The following is a 21800-nucleotide window of genomic DNA, read 5'->3' as shown; positions in this document are numbered from 1 at the left end:
TATTCAAGAGCCAAGGTTTGTTATGAGGAACTGGGATTGAGGTCAAATTTGCTTGTAACTAACGAAGAGTAACAGTTTGTGTGTTCCAACAAACAAGCTAACGGCGTTAAATAAAACACTATTTTATTGAAATATTGTTTGAAAAACTATTTGCCCAATTAGAAAATAATCAAATTGTGGAGAACTGATTGTTAATGTTGTGTTAAGCAGCCATGACAGTGACTCATGCACTGTTAAGATGGCCGCAACAAATGGATATAGACTCACAATTTGTCTGACCTGATGGTATCGATGGCATTAGTAGAGCGTTAGCATTAGCAGCTGAGATAACAGAGACAATTTAGCAAGTTGGTAAGGACCATGTAGACATACTTTATGCAAGGTAGGGAGAGGAGATGAAGGGAAAACCGATTAAAAAGAAAAACCCAGGTTGCAGAAGTAAAGTGTCTTCTCATCCACTTTATTAAACACATTTATAGTATTACACTCAGTGGCCTGTTAGCACTGAAGTAGTTAAGCACCACAAACAAGGGAAAGCACAATGAAATAGGCAATATTTAAATAGTTTTTGTCGTAAACCAGTTTTCTCCATCCAGACATCACCACCTATGTGAACTGTTCTGATGAACAGGAGAAGACGTTGAGAAGAAGTGGTGGCCATTCTTGGTCGAGCGGCTGCAGAGCCACAGTTAAAAGCACTTTATTGACGTAATCACAGACTTATTAGAGAATCTATAATCCTTTCAGATTCATTTCTACAGGGGATCAAAAAGCCTTTTTTTAGGTAGCTAGTCTTATTTGCGCCTGGGGTACAGTTACCAGGGGTGTAGCAATTCATTGATCCACATCGATATATTGATTTAATTATTAATTATCCAATTACATTGATGCAAAATGAAAATATTGTTCCATATCTTCATTTTTAAGATGCAGCTTTATTTTGAAATCCACAAGGCATGAGACCAAAGGGTACAGGTGATATATTATCATTTTAAAATTAGAAGAATGTTGTTTTTGATTTAAATGCCCGCTTCAAAGTAAAATAGTCAAATCATATTTAGTTTTTTTGTGAGTTAATATCAATGTAAGCATTAGTGTGGGCAGATAATATTGCATCATATCGATCGCATCGATTGGAAATTGTTTCGGACTTTGTTATATTGGCTAATATCGTATCGTCATTCAAACAAATCGATATAACATCGTATCGTGATAAAGCTGCGGATTTACACCCCTAACAGTTACTGGGCACACAAACAGCACGCCGTACTTATTTTGGATCCAAGGTCTTCTTACAGTTATACCTTCTCTAAGAATGACAAGGACTTATTTTTCACCCCCCTGACCCAGAACATGCAACTGTGCTTCATCGCAAATTACTGTCAGATTCTGCTGCTTACAATGAGAACTCCACAGTACTGTCTGAAATTCCTGCAAATAGTGAATAAAAACCTTCCCTTGGCTTTGGCTTGAAACGAGCATTTCTTTAATCCCTCACTACACAACAACAACAACAATAACAGGTAACTTTGTGAGAACTGAAACCAAATCAAAGGAGAACGACACGAGGTTGTCTAATGTCTAACAGAGAGAAGCCACATAGGGAAGGTGGGTTCACACATGTGACTGTGGTAATGTACAGTTTTGTTGTCAACACACACACACTGAGCTACACAGGCTGTTACACGTGAATCGGGGAAGGAGGAAGACAGCCTTGAACTCTGCACAGAGATGCCATTTTACAGCCCCTTTCTTTCCCCTTCAGCAGTCTTTCAGAGGCAATGAATGGCTGCATTATCCCAACTCAGCTTTCAGAGATGTTTGTGAGAGAGGGAGAGAGAGACAGATAGAAAGAGGGACTAGATGAGAGATAAATACATCGGTTTGAGTCTGTTTTTAAGTATTCCACTCCTTAATTTGACAAAAAAAAAGAGAAAATTGGAAGGAATCATAGGAAGCAGCTGTTTAAAACACTTTAATCTCCTCCATAGGTCCATCTATGGGTATATCGATGACGGCAAAACCAACGAAACGTGTCAAACACAACACAATGTGCCCAAACTTTAAAAGTTCAGAGTTATGAGATAAAAGCATCCATTGTTTTATTAAGACAGCACTTCTTCCTCCATTCATTTGACAATTCAGGCTCTTAATAAATGTTACACATAGCTTGACTGAAAGAGTCCTCAGTAGTGTATCTGCTTCAGGAGCTGAAAGAGGTTTCTGACCCGTTCGGCCCGACAGTGAGGGGAGTGATGCAGTGGCAGCTCAAAGAAGGAGAACGTGAAGCTCCTAGAGAAGCTGAGGTTTGTGATTGGACGCAGTGGTGGAAGACGTGGAGGGCGAGGAACCCGGCGCTGAGGTATCACCCTCCTTCTCGCCCGCAGCCCTCTGCCCACCCCACCTAAACACAAAACAACAGACAATGCTTCTCTTAGTTAAAGAACATCATCTATTAAACTGCTTCAGCTCAAATCAATCACATCTGTCAATTAACCTGTGAGGTCTTTGTGAAGTTTTGTCAGTCCCAATTGCAGAATCCCTTTTATGAATATTTAGGATGCTTAAAAGTTTATTACGGGGCTTGTACCCAAATAGAGACTCCCTATATTGCCAAAAGTATCGAGATACTTGCCCTTAGACACAACAGTTTTCTCTGTACATGGGCTGGAATATGTAGTAGAACCACCATTTACTGTGACAACTGTATTGTGACCACACCTGTTCTAGAAAAGCTGTCTGCAAGCTTTACGAATATTTTTATAGGAATAGCTGATCATTCCTCTGATCTGGCTCGCAGATTCCACCTAAATTGATTCTAAAGGTACTCTAACAGGCTGAGGCAAGGGGTTTGTGCATTTTGTCCACACGTAACACACTTATTCATGTCCTTATGGATCTTGCATTTCAAACCAGTGTGCACTCTTGCTTGAAAGGCTCGTGGCCATTCCCAAACTGTTTTCACAGAACCAGGAAAACGAAATCATCCAAAATGTCCGGGTGTGCTGAAGCATCAAGAACTCCTTTCCCTGGAAGTAAGGGACCAACTTCCTCCCTTCAAAACAACAACAACTCCATATCGTCCAAAATTATTTTAGACTTGGCACAGTGGTATTAGGCAAGTATGGTTCTCCCAGCATCCACCAAACCCCAGACCCAGTCCATAGAATTGCCAGACAGAGAAACATGATGTATCCCTCCAGGGACAACATGTTTTACACCACCGCATCCCACGCTTCCAATTGCACTTGTTGATGTAAAGCTTGGATACACACGAACCCATTACACAAAGCTCTATTTGCCCTGTTCTCAAGCTAATTTGCTGGTCACATCGACATATGAGGGGTGTAGCGATTCCCTCTGAAGAAACTTGGCAACTTCTGTGCCTCAGAATGTGTGGCCCTTACCCTCTGATTTGAAATGGCTTACCACGACGTGGCTCAGTTGCTGTTGTTCCCATTGGCTTCAACCTTGCTATGAACATTAATCAGCTATACTAAACAGGTTAATGAACATATATCCATCAGCCTCTTAATTCTGGTTCTTTTTGTGGACGGAGTTGTCACTAGGTGCTGATGTACCAATCAGAGGCAGATCTGGGAAACATGTGAGCCACGTATTTTGTTCTCCTGCATTCTTAAAGCGGAGCGATATCAAGAATGATAAACTATTCTTGAAGATAATATAGGTTTAGTAGTAAATTTCACAAATGTACTTATTGTGCTGGTATCATCCTATCACCATAACACTCTGGAATACTCTCAGCTCCTGGAAGTGACCCATTGCTTCACAAAGCTGAAATACGTCACCCATACCTGTGTTGTTCTTAGGGACCAGCAGGCACGGAGATTGGATCTCGGAGCTGAAACCTGAATGACAGCATTCTTCGTCTTCCTCATCCTCCTCTCTAGGAGTGTCAGGCGTCGGCCGAGGACCCGGCGGGATTGGAGAGGGTCTTGCTTGGGGAAACGCTGGGGGCATTGTGGTAAAGGAGGATTCAGGGTGAGCCAGGCCACCCCAAGGTGTTACGTTGGCGTCTGCGAGGAGGAGGGAAGATGGTCCTGGGTGACGGTGAGAGGAGGAGGAAGTCTGGGACTGCTGGTTGAGTTTTTTGCGATTAGTCAGGTGCGGATGCTGGAGAGTAGCGGGACTAAAGGGAGGCTTGCCTGTACATTTGCAGAAAAAAAAGAAAAAAAAGAAAGGAACGCCTTTAAGAAACATCCTTGAGGAGGTTACACGGGTCTGTCGATGGACCTCATGCAATTTGTGTGTTTGTGTCCACTTTGTCCTCTGTGTTTAATTTCTAGCAAAGAGTCTCAGCACGAAGCTGTTTGAAATACTCTGGTTGGTTGAAATGTTGAAAAGTTCAAGGGGTATGAACACCTTCGCAAGGCACTGGAGGTCAACGTTTTATCATTTAGAAAGTTTTATTTTAAATTCATTACTTTTATTTCAGTAAGATTCTGTAAAATAGCCAGCGGAATAAGACAACCAAATCCAAACCGTTAATTACCATTAATGAACATTAATTATTCGGTATAAATTGATCACCTGTTTTGCTCCCAGATGAGCCGATGAAAGGCAGTCGTTCCCGAGGCATCACAAGTCTGGGAGGCAGAAAGCAAACATCAGATTCTAAAGCCATTTGAGTTTTCTGAAGACATGTCTGCAATTTGGGCTCCATCATTACGTTCACAACAGACAGAAATAGTTTACAGGCACTGAAGCAGAAATATCAATGTTTTAAAGTGTACGTTTAATAATTGTTCTATATTCAAATAGAGATAAAATTATGATGGCAGACTCCAGAGAAGGTTCGCCCGTCTTCTGCTCTCTCTTTCTGCGTTACATTAACGCACAGTTTACTGAATGTATATTACTTCTGTATATATATATATATATATATATATATATATATATATATATATATATATATATATATATATATATATATTTTATTCAATTTTACTTTATTTTATTGTATTCTTATTTCTGTCTGCACCATCATCACCAAGTCAAATTCCTTGTATGTGCAAACCTACTTGCCGATTAAACTTGATTCTGATTCTGATTAATTTGTGGATGGTGACTTGCTCTCGCTTAAATCGCCTACTTCATGTTATCTGACAGTTCGATTTAAGCAATTTCTTGATTCTACAGGTCATGCAGCAGGCCTGGGTGTGGCAAGTGAAAATGAACCAAAATATTAGGTTAATTAGATTCACTTCAGGATTTACCTCGGTAGCTACTGGTCTTTCAAGTATGGGCAAGGTTTTTATTTCTTCAATAACTTTATTTCATTCAATAATTATTTTTTTCACTTTTTTAAAACTGTTTTTTAATTAGCTCAGGTTATCGTCATCTGATACTATAAATTGTTTGATAATCTGAAAAAATGAAGTGTAAAAAGAAAGCAAAAACAGAAGAAATCTGTAACGGGGTCAGGTTCTCTCCCCCAGCTACGTTGTTAACGACCCGCTGCATTGTGCACCATCGTGTTCCGGCTTCAGCTCGCCGCTATTTTTTCATAAAACCATTTCTTCAGTCTGCGCTGCTCGGCAGGCCTTTTCATAATGAGACCCCCTACCCATAACGTTTAAGCCTGCAGTTGAGTTGCTAACATGGCAGCACATGATGCACTTTAGCACCTTTGCAGTCTTGCTCACAAACTGAGCTTCGAATTTTTTAATGGAAAAGCTGAAATGGCAGATGAGGAACGGTGATTACTCTGTCTGAGGCCATCCGGAAGGCAGGAAGGCAGCTGAATAGAGTAAAAGCCTACTTTAATAGAAATCTAGCTTTTCCAGGATGGACACTGGTACTAAGGTCAAATTGAGGACTCAGTCAGAGGCAATGATAAGACCCTGTGTGTGTGTGTGTGTGTGTGTGTGTGTGTGTGTGTGTGTGTGTGTGTGTGTGTGTGTGTGTGTGTGTGTGTGTGTGTACCTCTTTGATGCAAAATGTCGCTTGTTCTCCACTTTGACAGCTGCGCTCTTATGCCTCGCTCTCACGGGTGATGCAAAACATCCTTCACGGGAACAGTTTCCCTTACTGGCACTTCATCGCTACAGATGGTGACGATTTTTCAGGCTCTATTCCATAAGTTATTTCTTCTCTCCACACATGTTGGGAGACTGAAAAAGGACTACGCAACACAGCCTTCTTCTAAGCCCTAAAATGAAAAACAAACACAAAGCCAGGCACCGGCAAGCCTCTTCCTCTTCATCTAGTCCCAAAATGACTCCTTCCTAGTGTTCCCTAGACTTCTTTACATCCGCCCTCCCTCCAAACATCACGTTTGTGTCCTTAGCACCTCACCTCCTCTTATCCGTTCTTTATGTTATGTATGGTGGAGAGGAGAACAAGGGGCACTAAAAGGAAACAGGATCCGTGGAGCTTTCATCAACTTTCTCTCTGTGTCCCTCCTCTTCTAGAACCACTTGGCCCCATTTTCTTCAGTCGCCCAAGCCTCCCCCGCCCTCTGCTTCTCTTTCTTTCTCCTCTTTCATTCTGAGAGCAGGTTAGTGAGATGGGCACGAGACAAAAAGTAATTTGATATTAGAATAAAATATTCATATATTCATGGATACCTGCAGTCTGCCTGCTCCAAAGCCCTCCATCCATGAAGATAAAGTGGCATGTAACTTGGCAACCATGGCCAAAACGTGTTATCAAACGCTGCCGAACGTATTGAAGAGCAGTTACTGTCACTTTTACGACTTTTCCTGTTCTGTTGGCTTCAAGATCAAAGCCCTAAATAGTTAACACCATGTTGGTCTCTGAGATCTAGAAACAGCTGATAAAGGTTGGAAAAATACATAGAGAAACACACAAGAGTCAGGACCGCAATCAAAAGTTGGGCAAGTTGATTGTGTTATGTTTGGGAGTGCAGAACCTGGACATCAATGCGTAACACGATGTCGACCCAAAACAAAAGAGGTGAAGTAGGTTTCAATTTTAATTCACAAATTGAAGATTTATGTGAAAATGAAACAAGTGAGGAGGACGAAGTCAGGAGAAACGTCGTGTGAGGGCAGAAGTTTAGAGCGGTAACAATCCAGCACCCTAAAGAAGGATTGAAAAGCGCTCTGTCACAGACAGAGGAGACGGTGCTAGATCGCCAGCTGGTGACTCTGTTACCACATGCTCACATGCACCTTCTAATCTACTGGGTTTGACACGGCCCATGAGCAAGGTTCAAGTCACACCTCATGTGACACAACTACATTTGCATTCTGCAGAGACACAAAAATGCACCATATATGCAAATTACAATGACAGAAACTTTGATTTTAAAACAAAACTCGAGAACTTTCTACCAGTTCAAAAGAGCACTGTTTCCCATTTAGACTCAGAAATAGCAACTTCTTAGTGTTTATGTTTGCAGAGATTCTGCCGTCCGCTTCCAGATGACTGCTGAGTAACTTGTGGCCTTAAGCTGTTCAGCTGACTTCATGAAGGCACCGTCTCACTGGGTGCCATCCCCAGGGTTTGTTATTTTGTATCACGAGGATGCATTTTTGAGTGCAAGAGTGAGGAAATGCACCTCTTTGGTTAAAACTTTCAGATTTATAAGGAAAATATAATGAAAGTGTCAGTGTCAGATCAGCTTTACTACATCTCTAAACACTGAACAGCAAAATCAATACTGGGTTTGTTTTAATTATGACTAAAAAAAACCACAATCCCAGAAGTCATAAGGAACAGTTTGGCATCGCTCCCTGAAGCAAACCATCCTAATATACATTTTAACAACAGGCAGGAAAATATGAACCACCTATTGATACTTTTGCTTATTACTGGAAAGCAAAGCGACCATTTGTAGCTCAAACTAAATAAAATCTTACAGATGAGGCTTATTGGCAAAATAAAAAAATAAATAAAAAAAATCAGGTTTGTGCAATAGAGTCCAAACTGTATAAATTGTTATATAAGACTAATATTACAAATACTGACTCAACTGCTAGATTTCAAAGTCAGGTTTTGTCTCCGGCAGATAGTTACAGGCTTTATGAGTTGAATAAACGTGTGCTTGAGATGGAACATCTCAAATACTTGAGCGCTTCATGGTGATCACTCGGCAGCAGCAGCCACTGAGCTTTCATTTTCAACAAAAAGGCAAATACTAAGTACACCATGACTGACAGTTTTCTCATAGCTATATTAATAAGATGGACCTTTTTAAGCAGTTGGATCAGAGGTATCTATCTGGAGGAGGCAGAATAAGGCATATGCTAAAAAGAACCACAACCCTTCAATGTTACAGGGCAGTGGCTGAGTGATGCTGTGAGCTGCTTTGCTTCCAGTTGAAGACTGCAGAATGTGGAGAGCAAGATGGGTTCAATCAAGCATCAGGAAATCCCGTGAAGATGTGAGAAAGCTGCAGCGTCACACAGGAAAATACCCCAAAGCATATCTCAAAATCCACCAAGATATGGTTTCAGAAAAAGATCAGGAATATTAGATTGGCCTGAACTGCTGGCTGACTTGAAAGGCTACTGAATAGCTTTGGGTTTCGAAACCAGTTTTATTTTTTTTAACTCCTTTGCCCACAAGGAGATGGCTGAGACTCTCGAGGAACGCTGCCAGAAGCTGGTGTCTGGTTATAAATCATGTTTGCAGCAGGTCATGACAGCAGGGGAGTGCTCTGCTAATTACTGAAGATGTTCATCATGAAGGAGTTGAATAATTAGACAACTCCAGTACCCGTTAATGCAGAAATATTGTGTTTAATTTTGCAAAAGCATTTATAGCACTGGTTTTCGTAATTTTAATTTTTTTTTTTTTTTTTAGATTTTTTTGTATAATTTGCAGATAAATCTAATTTGCAGTTGGTTTGGCTCAGTTGTATATGTTTTAATGTATTTGTGTTTATTCTAAACATTTCCAATTTCTATTTGAAATGTTGAGTTGCTTGAGCATTTGTATAGGAAAACTGTTCTGACCGTCCACAAGGAAATATATTCTACTCATTTAACTAATTGTAAGGACTCCATAAATGGTGCTAAAGCACTTTATTTCACCAAGTTAATCACAAATACCAATGGTAACACAAAAACGCTTTTCTCCATTGTCAATAACAGTACTCAACACCCCCCCCACACACACACACACCCCCATCTTCTCTCTAATGATTTTTGCAACTCCATAATGTCTTTCTGCAATGACAAAATCCATATTATCCACGATCATATAACCCTTGGTGCATAGCTCTCCTTTCTGTCTCTGTCCTCATCGTCTCTCCCCCTTCCACTTTGTCACAGTAGATTCTCCCTTCAGTTGTCGATATCTCTGACCTGGTCCAGAAATCTAAATCCTCCACCTGTAGACTGGAACCCATACCCACTTCCCTTGGTTAAAGCCAGGTCCCTTCTCTTATTCCCCAAGTGACTTCTATCTTACATTCTTCCCTGAGCACTGGCATTGTTCCCACTCCATAAATAACTGCAGAAATCATTCCCATTATTAAAAACCTGGCTCAGATCCAACCGATTTTAATCTCCCATTTCTCTCAACAAAACTATTTGAAAAAACTGTTGCCTCACAACTTCACTCTCATCTCTCTTTAAATAACCTTTGTGAACAATTTCTATCCGGCTTCAGACCCCTTCACAGTACTGAAACAGCCTTAATAAAAAATCACAAATGACCTCCTACTTGCAGCTGATAGAGGGCTTTTTTTCAATCCTCATCCTGTTGGACCTATGCGCAGTCTTCGACACCATTTCCCACAACATTCTCATTGACCGAATTATCTCAGTTGCCATTTCAAACACTCCTCTTCTCTGGCTCATCTCCTATCTTTCAAACTGCTTTTAGTATAGTCAACTTGGTCCATTTTCTTCCCAGCACTCGTCTGTGTCATCAGGTGTACTCCAAGGATCCGAACTAAGCCCCTTTTTATTTATCATGTATCTCCTTCCACTTGGTCACGTTTTCAGAAAACACAACATAAATTTCCATTGTTATGCTGATGACACCCAACTCTACAGCTCTTCCAAACCGTCCACCACCCATACTTCCCCCTCTCTTTTCAGTTGTTTCTAGGAAATTAAAGCCTGGTTTTCCTCCAACTTCTTGAAACTAAACAATAAAACTGAAATCCTCCTAACTGCCACCAAATCTATACCTAACAAAGTTGACAGTCTTGCTATTAACATTAATAACTCATTTATTTACCCATCATCTCAGGTAAAGAGCTTGGGTGTAGTCTTAGACGGTACACTTTTTTCCCCAGTCTGATGTTAATATCACACAGACTGCTTATTTTCATCTCAGAAACATTAACCGTCTTTGTCCTTCTCTCACCCCCACTGCCGCCATTCTCGTCAATAGTTTAGTTCAGGGGTCACCAACCTTCATCGGTACTGTGTGATACGAAGGGCTACCAGTACTGACCTTTGAAGTTGAGTCCAAGCTCACCTTAACTTACATATTATAAATGTTTTTAATGCTTTTGTCATTTTTAAATCTATGTAAATACAAGTATGATTAAACAGGAAGAGCAACTGAATAAAACAACACTTTAGATGCGGCTCACTGGAGGTTTGTGCTATTTTTTGAACAGGCTTGTGGGCACTACATATGGTCCTTGGGGGCAACCATCATGGTTCCCAGGGGCACCATGATGGTTGCCCCTGCTCTAGTTACTTCATGTCCTGATTACTGCAATTCCCTCCTGTATGGACTCCCCCATAAAACTATCCATAAACTACAACTCCTTCAACCTGCAGCAGCTCAGATTATTACCAGAATTATCTTTCTGGACTCCTTCATGTCACCACACACTCCTGTTCCATCAGGTCCTCCTCTTCCATCCATCTTACTGTCCCTCCTGCCTTCTCAGTACTATGGGGAGGAGCGCCTTCAGACACTCTGCTCCCCATCTCTGGAACTCACTTCCTCCTGATCTTCACAACTCACTTTGTTTATAAAGCTAGACTTAAGGCACACCTCTTCCAAATTGCATATCTGACTTAACATTCATAGTTTGTTTTTAATTTTTATTTTATTGGTTGTTTTGAAATTGCTTGTTTTCTGTCTTGATTGTGTTTTATTTCTCTCTTTGTATGGTGACCTTGTGCTTCTTTTAAGGCACCCTGAAATAAAATGATGTATTATTATTTATCCTTTTCACTCACCAACAAAACATTGTGTTTGTAACCCAAAAACTAATACACAAGACATCTGGAAAATAGATGATCTTTATTTAAAAATGTTTTGATGTGTGCAGCAGCAGTTAAGATAAACATACTAATGTTGATCATAAGTCAACATAAGTGTTTAAAAAAATAAATTATATGATAACTTGGTGCTCTGATTGCAGATGCTTCCTATTTCTGAAAAGTCACTTTAACTCTTTCAATTTCCTTTTCTCTGCTTTGCCACATCTCCTCATCCATCCCAGAACTCTGGAGTCGTAGAAGCTGGAGGCCCTGGCCACAGACCAGCACCCACCCCACGCTGCTTATCTTCTTACTACACTCACGGGAACCCGTGTTACCGTCGCCGTCCGGCGCCGGATTTCTTGGATCATCAGACGTTTCTTCCTCTTTCCCATCACTGCTCTGACAAACTGGGTCAACTTTTTCCTTCCAAATTGTATTCACCCGCTCAGTGTCAAAACCCATCTTTTCTTCCTCTTCCTCCTCCTCCCACACTGCAAGCCCTGCAGCATCTGCAACGTGGGAGCACAGCGCCCCACTGTGGCTGATGCTGGTACCGCTAACCCTCCACAGACAAACCCTCTGATCAGAGGAAGTAGACACCAGGAGGCCGGGGCTCAGGAGCTTCAGAGCTGTGAGAGAGGCTGCATGGGCCAGCGGGATGCTGGACTGGGAGTGAAGATGAACATGAACCCGGTTGGGGGACTGATCGTGTGCTTCCATTAAGGTGTGACTGTAACATGTCGGAGGAAATCCCCCATCACCCCCGACCTTCCCGTCTTCTGGGTACTGCACCCTCACTGTGGACACTGTCAGCTGCCCATCATCTCCTCCGCTCGCAACAGTTACCAGGCAACCGTCCTCGTGTCGTCCCGGTTTCTCCACCCAGACAGCCAATGAGTTGACGCCGCTCTGGTGGGCGGGAATGACGAGGCAGGGGATTGGTGGGGTTGTAGCACCACTTGACGAAATGGGCAGACTTTCAGTCAAATGCCACACGGCGATTGTTCCGTCCGTGGCGGCGCTGAACAGCAGTGTGCACCTGTGGGAGAGGGACAGATAATCCTGCATCACTGCTAAAAGAACTTTTCAAAACAACCTGGGATGAACCAAAGAGTTGCACAGGTACACGGCAGCTTAGAGGTTTGCATATACACTCATCACCAAAATTGTCAGTTCAATTTTAGGCTTTTAATGATGCTAATGAACAGCTCTTTTTCCGGGGAGTAATGTTCATACCACTGCTATTTGTTATTAGATGCACAAATAGTAAATGGCTTGTACTTGTATAGCGCTTTAACTAGTCTGACGACCTCCAAAGCGCTTCACACTACAGTCATTCACACACACATTCACACCCTGACGGTGGTGAGTTATGTTAGCAGAGACGATTTCATACATCGGGCCACTGAACACTGCCAGCAGGCAGCGTGAAGTGTCTTGCTCAAGGACACAATGACTGAGATGGTCAGTGCAGGGGATCGACCCAGCAACCCGCCAATTGCAGGAGGAACTCCCTAACCTCTGCGCCACTGTCAGGATGTTCTTTAACTGTCTAATCCTACTAGTTTAAATATACCCAGATTGATATATATATATATATATATATATATTAGGGCTGTCAAAATAACGCGTTAATGTCGATTAATTAATTTAAAGCATGAAATGTGAATAAGAGTTTTTGAACTTTAATGTATCTAATGCTGATTATTCATTGAATCATTTGAATTTAAATATTTAAAATACTTTCAAAGCTAAAATTATATGCGATTAATTTAGATTAATTAATTACAGAGTATGTAATTAATTAGATTAATTTTTTTAATTGATTGACAGCCCTAATATATATAGATATATACACACATACATACATATCTCAAAACGCCTCTAAATTATCTGGTGAATCCAGACACGGCGCAGATTATATTATTCAGTAAAGAAAGCCAAGTCAATCCCTTTATTTCATCCCCAATTTTACAAAGAGTTCGTTAGAGGAAAAGAACAGGGTAGCTCCTTCCAACAGGAGCCGCCGCCGTCAGAGCGCTGAGGCTCTAGGCAGCGCGTCAGACTTTTATGTGCACAAGCGTCCAAGTTGAGGCGTTGGACGCCTTTTCAATACTCTAAAGGCGTTTGGTCTGGACGCAGCATAACGCAGATCAGCTCACCTGTTGCCTTTGTCATCCTGCAGGCTGCAGGTGGCGACACAGAGGACACATCGCTGGTGGTAGAACGTCTCCCACAACAAGTCGATCAGACTTTCAGCTTCACTGACAGAAAACAACCTGGAGAGACGGTAGCAAAATAATAGCAAAAATTGTATAAAATACAAGAAAAGTGACACAAAACAAAAGAAATTCCAAGAAATGGCAAAGTTTCAACTTTTCTAAGCTTAATTTCTTCCTTTTAAATTAAATTCAATGTTTTGCTGACTCAGGGTTTCCTGGTAAAATACTTTGCCCTTGTTTGCTCCAAACTACACGCAAACAGCTACATTGTATTGTCACTATTTACTCTCTTTGATTAAGGAAAGATCGTCCGTCCATCTGTTGTCTTGTGCTTATCTGAGATCGGGTCATGGGGGAGCAGACCCAGAGGAGGAACCCAGACATCCCTTTCCCCAGCGACATCCTACAGGTCATTCTGGCATTAAGGGGGTTTCAAGGCCAGACGGCCTACATAGTCCCTCTAGCGAGTTATGGGTCGACCCAGGGGTCTCCTCCCAGTGGGATGTGCCCAGAAAACTGTTTCTTCACCACAACAGACCGGAGCAGCGCTTGCATTACGAAGCCCCATCCGTCTGTCCAGTCTACCACAATCCATGAGCAAGACATGAACAAGACACCAAGATACTTAAATTCAAACTTAAACTCCGCTTGAGGCAGAGACTGACCCCCGAACCAGAGGGGGTCAGTCAAGGACCACGGCCTCAGACTTAGAGGAGCTGACTCTCATCCCAGCTGCTGCTTACAAGAGAGATTAATCCAGCTAAAGAGAAATATCTGATCAGTTAAAACACAAACACACGTCATGGTGTGGAATCTAACAAAACACCACACATTACAGCTATTAACACAACGCTGCTTTAAAGCTAAAACTTTCAGGCTACGTGCAGCAAGTCTGTTAGGCAGTTAACCGTATTTTGTTAAGCAAGCACACAGCTAGAATATCTAAGCAGCAAATATCTGTAGACACTGCAGAAAGAGCAGAATGGTTAGAAGGAAAAATATGATGCACAATAAGCACCTTTACTTAAAACTACTACATTTAACAGTCTTTGAATCTCTATTTGTGTGCCAAAAGAATAGTAAATCCTAAATTGTTATAAATAACATGATTATTACATGATTATATGAAGGATGATATTATACACTTTTGCTTGTATTTGTTTATGTTAGTACGTTGAAGACGTAAGTTTTTATTCCAGGTTATCATACTGGAGAGCGTCACACCTGCCCGTGCTTATCTGACTGTAAGGAACATATTCAGAAACGTAAAACATGCATATTCAGATGCAAAGCTACTAACCTGAGAGCCCCGTCACTGCAGGACAGCGCCACCAGGAGGCGGCCCGCCTTCTCCTCCACAACTTCTATGGACACGTACCTGGAAACAGCCAAACCCAAGGAGGTAAAACTTCAGCCACCACAGATCTTAAACCATCCGTTCGTTTTCTGTTGTCTGAACACATTTCAGCCTCTCTTCCTGAAAGTGTCTTGTTGTTCGTCCACAGCGAATAAAACACTGAAGTCAGAAGTTATTTTGAGCGCGACCGCGATCTGCCGACTGCTAAATTAGCAGCTGACCGCCCGACCAATCGGAGGACTGTTCTTAATTCGCTACGACAATAGATGGAGCAGACGGACGGCACAGCAGAAAGGACCGACTTGTTTGTCCTTCGTTTGGTTGATTTCTCTTTTAATGCTGTTGTGCGGTTGGCTTGTTTGCTCTGCCAAGCTGCCGGACATATTGCTGCACATTTGCTCAATTTATAACGTTGCCGCTCGGCCGTCTCTGGATTATGGCTGCGTGATGTTTAGGAAAACATGTAACAACAACAACAACGATGCCATTGCTGAATACTAAAAATATTCAAAACAGATAATTAACCTACATTTTCTAGGCTCATTTTCTGTAACCTTAAACATCCCAGTCAGCAGATTATCGGTCATCAGAATGCGAAATACAGTCCTTTAGGATTGCGGCACTGCAAACATTGATGGTGACACTCTGGATCATTAAGGATGCATTTCCAATATATTAATACAACCCTTCCTTTCTTTGCAAAATATTAGCAATGACTGTGATTTCTGCTTAATGGTTGAAGTTTTATTTGGACTCAGTGTTGTATCATTCTTAAACACAAACTGCTAAATGGAGATCATGGATAAAGGAAGTTAAAATACGTCTTCCCATTTTAACTGATGTCTGTTTGTGGTTGCAGCTCAATCCAGTTAAATAAAACTTTACCTGCCAACTAAAACTACTAGGCTCTGGTTCGAACAATGACATGGAAGCTAGTCCATTAAGAATCAGTTCAGTCTAAATCATCTTATCCAAACTCGCCTTGATTCTGGGTCCATTTTCACGGTTTTGTGTCGGTTCCGCTTCCTCTCCCACTGGATGTCCAATCGGTGGCTCGCCACCTGGATCACCTGACAGGAAGGAGTCAGCCTGTGTCTGTCCCAGACGACCAGCAGCCGGTTACACTGAATCTGAGCGCGGCCGCCGGCTGACAGCAACAGGGCGCAGAGAGCCTCTCCCTGCGCTTGCGTCGTGGCCGTCAGCGCTCGCACGCCTGAGATGTGGTCGGTAATAACTGAGAGAACCTTGACGAGCCCAGATGCCGCATTTATAGCCAGGACCGCCAGGTTGGTGTCCTCCCCTCCAGTCACCACTATCTCCCAAAACGTTTTACTGTCTCCGCTTTGTGTCCCGATCTCTTCTATCCTTCCCAGCCTGCAAACGCACCAAATCCCCCTCCCGTGGATGCCCTCCCTCAAGCTCCATCCTCCGGTTCTCCCTGCTTCATCAACACAGCCGAGCATCTCCCCGGGAGGCTGGGAAGTGAGAACGGCCCCCTGCTTGATGAACACCAAAGCTCCACGTCCAGACCAAAGACCCGGGTGCGACGGCCAGAGACTCCAGGAGCGATGCCCCCCGCCGCAGGGCACCGCCATCAGCCTCTCCTGCCTCACAGGGTCCCACACCACAAAGTGGACGGCGTGGAAGCCGACGATGACAAACCTGCTCTCCCTCAGCTCCCCTCCGATCACATTTTCACGTCCCGCTCCTACGTCTTCAGGCTCCAGAATCAGAACCCTTTCCAGCCACTCCATACCCCTGCAGGCCCGCTGGACTCTCAGCACCTCCAGGTGAAGCTCGCCGTGACTTGTCTCGGGCTTGGCTGGACTGACCCTGAAGATCCTCACGCAGCCGTCCTTCCCGGTGCTGTAGAACAATCCCTGGTGCTCACAGACCGAGGTCACCCCATGTTTCCCGTGTACCCCGAACAAACAGCTCACAGGCTGCAGTGTCAAGGTAGGCTCTTCTTCTTCCTCAATCATTCTGGTTTCTTCGTCTGTCTGTAAGCCTTTACCCGCTTTCCCACGATCGGTTCTGCTGAGCTCAAAGTTTCCGTCTTCCTGAAACAAAAGCAGGGACCCTCTCCTGTCCCCGCACACCCAGAGGACCTGGTCGGAGTGCCGCTGGAGGCAGACGGCGGCTGTGAGCCAGCGCTTGGAGCAGAGGGGTAGGAGAAAAGCCGGAAGCGGCACCGTGCTGAGAACTGAAGAACCGTTTTCTGTCGTTTTTACGTCGACGCACCAGCGATACACTAGTCCTTCAGCACCGGATGCAAGTAAATACAACTTATCTGTTGCCTTTTTCCAGAAAACACCGTGGATCTTCCCTGGTCTGCCTGCTAGACGTATACCGGACAGAGGGTGAGAAGTGGGGAACACCTGGATGGACCCGCTGATGTTCCCTACAGCGCACAATGTAACTGCGCTGGCGGTTGTCGTGTCCATCACACAGTACGAGTGAAACTCTGGTGGGCCTTCCCAAACCGTCTCCCAACTCCCATCACTGTACCGGCAAACCGCTCCTCTGTCTGTACAAACCAAAAACTGACTCCAGCACATGCTTCCCTCCTCTCCACCTGCTACACAAACCACTTTAGGAAGCCCACGATCAGCAAACTTCAAGTCTGTTAGTTTCTCTTCCAGACCCTCCTTCTTCTCCACACCGTCTTCCACCTTCCACAGCCTCACCCCCCCGTCCGCCCCGCCTGTCGCCACCCACCTGTCGTCACCTCCTGCTCCCCCGCTGACCGCCAGGGAACGAACCCCCCCGGCACGGTGACCCTTCAGCGTGCGGATCACCTTCCCTCCTCCTCCTCCCAAGTCCCAGACTAAACACGCGCCGTCCTCCCCGGCGCTGAACACGTATCCCGCCGAGAGGCGGACCGAGAACACCCTGGCCTGGTGGCCGTACAGGACTCTTAAACACGTCGGGCTCGGGTCTCCACATCTCCCTCCGGGGCCGCCTAGGGCCCCGACGGCCCAAACCCGAACGCTGCGGTCGTCTGAAGCTGAAGCTAGGTACCCTTCCTCCTGGAGGTAAGAGATGCTGAAGATGACCCCGCTGTGGCCCGACAGACGGCGCTCAACCGGAGCCTTGTGACCAGGATTTATCGTTTGGTCGCCTCGCCCGGGCTTCCAGATGACCAGCTGGTTGAAAACAGTCCCCCCGACCAAGACGGTATTGGCCCAGCATTCATCCACCAGAAGAAGGGCAGAATACAGCAGACAGCCCTCCAGACAGGAGCACTGGACCAGCGCGCTTCCTGCGGCAGAGTCCAGGAGGAGAGCAGCGTTGTGGGCGACGGCCACACAGAGCAGGGCCCGCTTGTCTGCGGAGAGCCAGCGGACATCCAGGACCCAGTCCTGCAGCTCCATGAGGGGCCCCAGGACCTCCAGGTGAGGAGTCTCTACATCCCGGGGATCTAAACCGAGCCCGACCAGCCTCACAGCCTTTCCTCCAAACACAGCGAAGTCATAGAAGCTGCGCTCAGAGGTGGAGTTTTTCTCTGGGGAAAGAAAGCAGAAAAACGGTTAAATACTAAACAAGTGTCTCAAAATAGCTATGGGCTGCGAAGGAGTGAATGTTTTTTTTTTTTTTACAAATAATATGCAAACTGGTTGCCAACAACACGCTACAGATAAAGATTACAGATGGACCAATCAATCAGCCAGAAATCGGCCAATTTTTCCTTTATCTGCAGGTCAAATGGTGAAAAATCATTTTCCCTTTTAATATTCATGACGATCTTTAAAATTAAGAAATGTTGCCCTTATTGGTTGAAAACAGCATCACCAGCAGGGACCAATGTACTGTGTGAGTTTAATAAAAATCATATAGAGGTCAGACACAGACGCGTTGATGCCTGAAGGAGGATATTCCATTAACCTTTTTCTGTTTCATTCAAAACTATTACCTCTATCAAGAAACCCATAGCAACTTTTTTTACTTTTATGTGTTTTAGTTCATAGAAGAAAAAAAAAAGAGAAATCAGCATCGGTCCAAACCACAGTTGGTAAGATCGCTGCATTTCTGTTGAAGAAACAATCGCTTACTTTATATTTCCTACAAAACAAACAAACAATAATGCAGTTTGGTCTTGGCTTAAAGCTCATGAGTACAGCCTCTATAAGGGCTGGATAAATTTCCATTTACAAACCATTTTCCCGCTGTCCGTGGATTGTGACAGTAGAGCTCCGGGTTGGCACCGCGTCCCGACTCCTCGGTCTGATCCCATGGATTCTGTAATGTTGGAGGACGCTCAGTGAGGCGCCGACATCAGGGCGAGGCTGGAGACCGTACACGGACAAGACTGGTCCTTCGCCTGCCAGGGAGGATAATAACACTGTTGTAAGAGTGTGCACAAGTCTAAATAATAATAATAATAAAAAAACACATAACAGGTTTGACTCTTATTTTATTTATTTTTTTTACAATGTTTTTGCTAGTTGTATTTTTGCTTATAAATTCACTTTACAAGAAATTATATTATGGGCTAATATCCAAAATCTTGTCACTCTGAGAACAGCATTTGTCTTGTTGGGAATTTAGGATCCAAATCATACAAAAAAATAGAATAAATCACACAATGGAAACTTTGGCCACATTTTCATTAAACCCAGTCTACAAAACGGGTTTTTAAATAAATTCTAATAAAGATAAAAAAGCAAATTACAATAATCACTAGGGTGGATCCATATATAGTCTATTTGTAGCCTTGCTTTTCACTTCAACCATAAGAAATGTTGTTTGCGGAAAACTCAGTTATGGAGACGTTTACATCAAGTCATTAATCTCTGTTTATCAGCTTCTCAACTTTTTAAGTTAATTACTAAGGAGGCACGATATATCGACATTAATATCCTCATTGGCCGATGTTAGTCATCTTTCGCATCAGTCCCATCACTGAGAATTCAGCCCCTGGGAGTGAACACTTGAACAACCGTTTGCAATGTTCCCGGCTGCAGGTCATTTGGGGCACGTCTCTCTACCAGCTGTGCACATACAGAAGCTGGCTACATTATTCTTATAACAGCTCAAGCTCAGTCGGCTTGCATGCAGGTGTAAAGAGTAATTCTGATTTGGATATAGATCTGGACTTTGACTGGTCCATTCTTACATGAAAATGCTTTAACTAAAGCAATTCATTGTAGATTTGGCTTTACAGGTACTACTCCAAAAATGTAAATACCTTGGATAACCTTTGATATATTTTGTCACTTATTTCACAAAGTGAAACTTGTATAGATTCATTATTTAGAGCTTTTATTTTCTTGTAGTTATGAGGATTGTGGCATACAGATAATGAAAACACAACATTCAGTGTCTCAGAAAATGTGAAATTACTATCAAGACTGTATGTTATCTCTAAGCTCTTAATAATTGGTTCGGCCTCCTTTTTCATGAATTACTGCATCAATGTGGCGTGGCATGGAGGCAATCAGCCTGTGGTTCTGCTGAGGATGGAAGCCCAGGTTGCTTTAATAATGGCCTTAAAGTCATCTTCATTGTTGGGTCTGGTGTATCTATCTACCCTCTGACAACACCACGCAGATTCTCTATGGGGTTCACATCAGACCAGTCCAATCAGGAACAAGAACACCATGGTCATAGAACCAGCTTTTGCTATCTTTGAACAGATTTTCTTTCAGGACTGTCTTGTGTTTAGCTTCTCCCTCTTCTCATCAACTCTGACTAGCTTCCTGCCGGCTATGCTCAAGAAAAGCATCCCCACAGCATGATGCTGCGGTTAATAAATGTATAATAATAGTACATTTTATTTACAATGCACTTTACATTCCAAATAAAATCTCAAAGTGCTCAAGTTTTTTTTTTTTTCCTTCAAATCTGCCACACATGCCTTCTTATCTGAACAGCAGCAACCTGCCAACAGGAGAGCTTCCTTTTAACACTCTTTCCATGAAGACCAGATTCTCTGCTTCCTCTTGGTTGCCTTTCTGCTTAAAGACAGATGGCTGCACCAGGGTTTTATTTGAGGGTATAGAAATAAAAAGAGTTAAGAAACAAAACCAACGCCTCACTTCTCTGGTTGTAAAACATAATGAAAACCATTTATCATTACGTGAAGTCTGTGGTTGTGTCGTGACATAATGTGAAACAGGTCAATTTCTCCTCACTTACCCGACAGCAGAAAGCGGTCTTTAAAAAGCTCCAAAGCTGTGATAGGAACTACCAGGGCAGCAGTCTCCATTTTTAAGGGCGGTCTTTCATTTCTATTTGGGAAACATTCAGAAAGAACCCTGAAAGATTCAAAGTTACGACTTACTATTTATGTGTAACACAGTTGAAAGCGGATAGAGTGGTTGGCTCGTTTTAACAATGAAGACATCCTACACGGTTAGCAAAACAAGCTAACAGCAGGAGCGCTTCATTTATGTCTAAAACGACTAAAACAATGTCAGAAATAAAGGGCTCACTCTATATATGGGATGATACTTCATGCATACCTCCTCAAAGCTTAAATTAAAGATGAGACATGTCTAGAATGTCTTTTTACATGTTTATTTAGTCCTGAGAAAAGAAACGTTATCCTCATGTGTTACTGTACTAATTCCGGTCTAACGTAACCAATAAACCCACAGCACCAGATTCATGAACGCTGATTGGCTAAAGGAAAAGTAAGCGATGCTTATTGGCCAAAAGAAGACATGTGACAGTCAGGCAAAGACTTGTGCTGCGTTAAAGTGTTTCTATAAAAGTGCGATACTTGAGAAAGTGAGTATCAAGCCCTAAATGATTTAAAGGCCTACATCTCACCGATTTAAATTTAAAATAGTTTTTCATTCATCCAAAAAAGTTGCTGACAAAAAGGGAATGAGATATGCCTCTCTCAAAAGCTAATATAGAATGTAAAAACGTTTACTGCATTTTTGCACCACTATTATTTTTGCACTGCCAACATTTAACTTTTCAAATTAATGCCTTTTGTGCACCACTATCTTTGCACTATAAACATGGTTAAACATTCTTCTGTACACTTAAAAAAAAACATTTTTTTTCCTGCACTGTGACATTCTTATCACTGCTGCATATTAT

General features: G+C 43.0%; 2 protein-coding genes and 1 non-coding gene across 3 annotated transcripts; all 3 read right to left on the bottom strand.

Moving 5' to 3' along the window:
* Nucleotides 1–814: 814 nt before the first annotated feature.
* LOC118556119 lies at nucleotides 815–4068 on the bottom strand. The gene is made up of 2 exons (XM_036135245.1): nucleotides 3816–4068; nucleotides 815–2404 (listed from the first exon to the last, which is right to left on the bottom strand). Exons 1-2 carry the CDS (start codon nucleotides 3979–3981, stop codon nucleotides 2187–2189), a joined length of 384 nt encoding a protein of 127 aa, XP_035991138.1. The 5' UTR covers nucleotides 3982–4068; the 3' UTR covers nucleotides 815–2186.
* Nucleotides 4069–4075: 7 nt separating this feature from the next.
* Nucleotides 4076–6719, bottom strand: LOC110368766. The gene is made up of 3 exons (XR_004930717.1): nucleotides 5947–6719; nucleotides 4552–4607; nucleotides 4076–4166 (listed from the first exon to the last, which is right to left on the bottom strand). It is a non-coding gene; the product is annotated as an uncharacterized LOC110368766 (transcript).
* Nucleotides 6720–11186: 4467 nt separating this feature from the next.
* On the bottom strand, nucleotides 11187–21342 carry wdr6 (WD repeat domain 6). Its single transcript, XM_036135214.1, has 7 exons — nucleotides 21212–21342; nucleotides 20886–20977; nucleotides 18904–19068; nucleotides 15729–18252; nucleotides 14691–14768; nucleotides 13331–13447; nucleotides 11187–12207 (listed from the first exon to the last, which is right to left on the bottom strand). The coding sequence occupies exons 2-7, from the start codon at nucleotides 20953–20955 to the stop codon at nucleotides 11334–11336; spliced, it is 3828 nt and encodes a 1275-aa protein (XP_035991107.1). The 5' UTR covers nucleotides 20956–20977; nucleotides 21212–21342; the 3' UTR covers nucleotides 11187–11333.
* Nucleotides 21343–21800: the final 458 nt, after the last annotated feature.

Source organism: Fundulus heteroclitus, chromosome 1 (genome assembly GCF_011125445.2).
Source record: "Fundulus heteroclitus isolate FHET01 chromosome 1, MU-UCD_Fhet_4.1, whole genome shotgun sequence".
Taxonomy (NCBI): Eukaryota; Metazoa; Chordata; class Actinopteri; order Cyprinodontiformes; family Fundulidae; genus Fundulus; species Fundulus heteroclitus.
Note: the sequence above shows the minus strand (reverse complement) of the source record. Positions and strands in the feature narration are given on the sequence as shown.

Coding starts and splice junctions, on each gene's coding strand:
- wdr6 (XM_036135214.1), bottom strand. CDS start 20,955: ATGGAGACTGCTGCCCTGGTAGTTCCTATCACAGCTTTGGAGCTTTTT. Junction 14,769..15,728: donor AAAATGGACCCAGAATCAAG/GCGAGTTTGGAT, acceptor GGCTGTTTCCAG/GTACGTGTCCATAGAAGTTG. Junction 13,448..14,690: donor TGCAGTGACGGGGCTCTCAG/GTTAGTAGCTTT, acceptor CCGTCTCTCCAG/GTTGTTTTCTGTCAGTGAAG.
- LOC118556119 (XM_036135245.1), bottom strand. CDS start 3,981: ATGCCCCCAGCGTTTCCCCAAGCAAGACCCTCTCCAATCCCGCCGGGT. Junction 2,405..3,815: donor GGTCCCTAAGAACAACACAG/GTATGGGTGACG, acceptor TTTTGTGTTTAG/GTGGGGTGGGCAGAGGGCTG.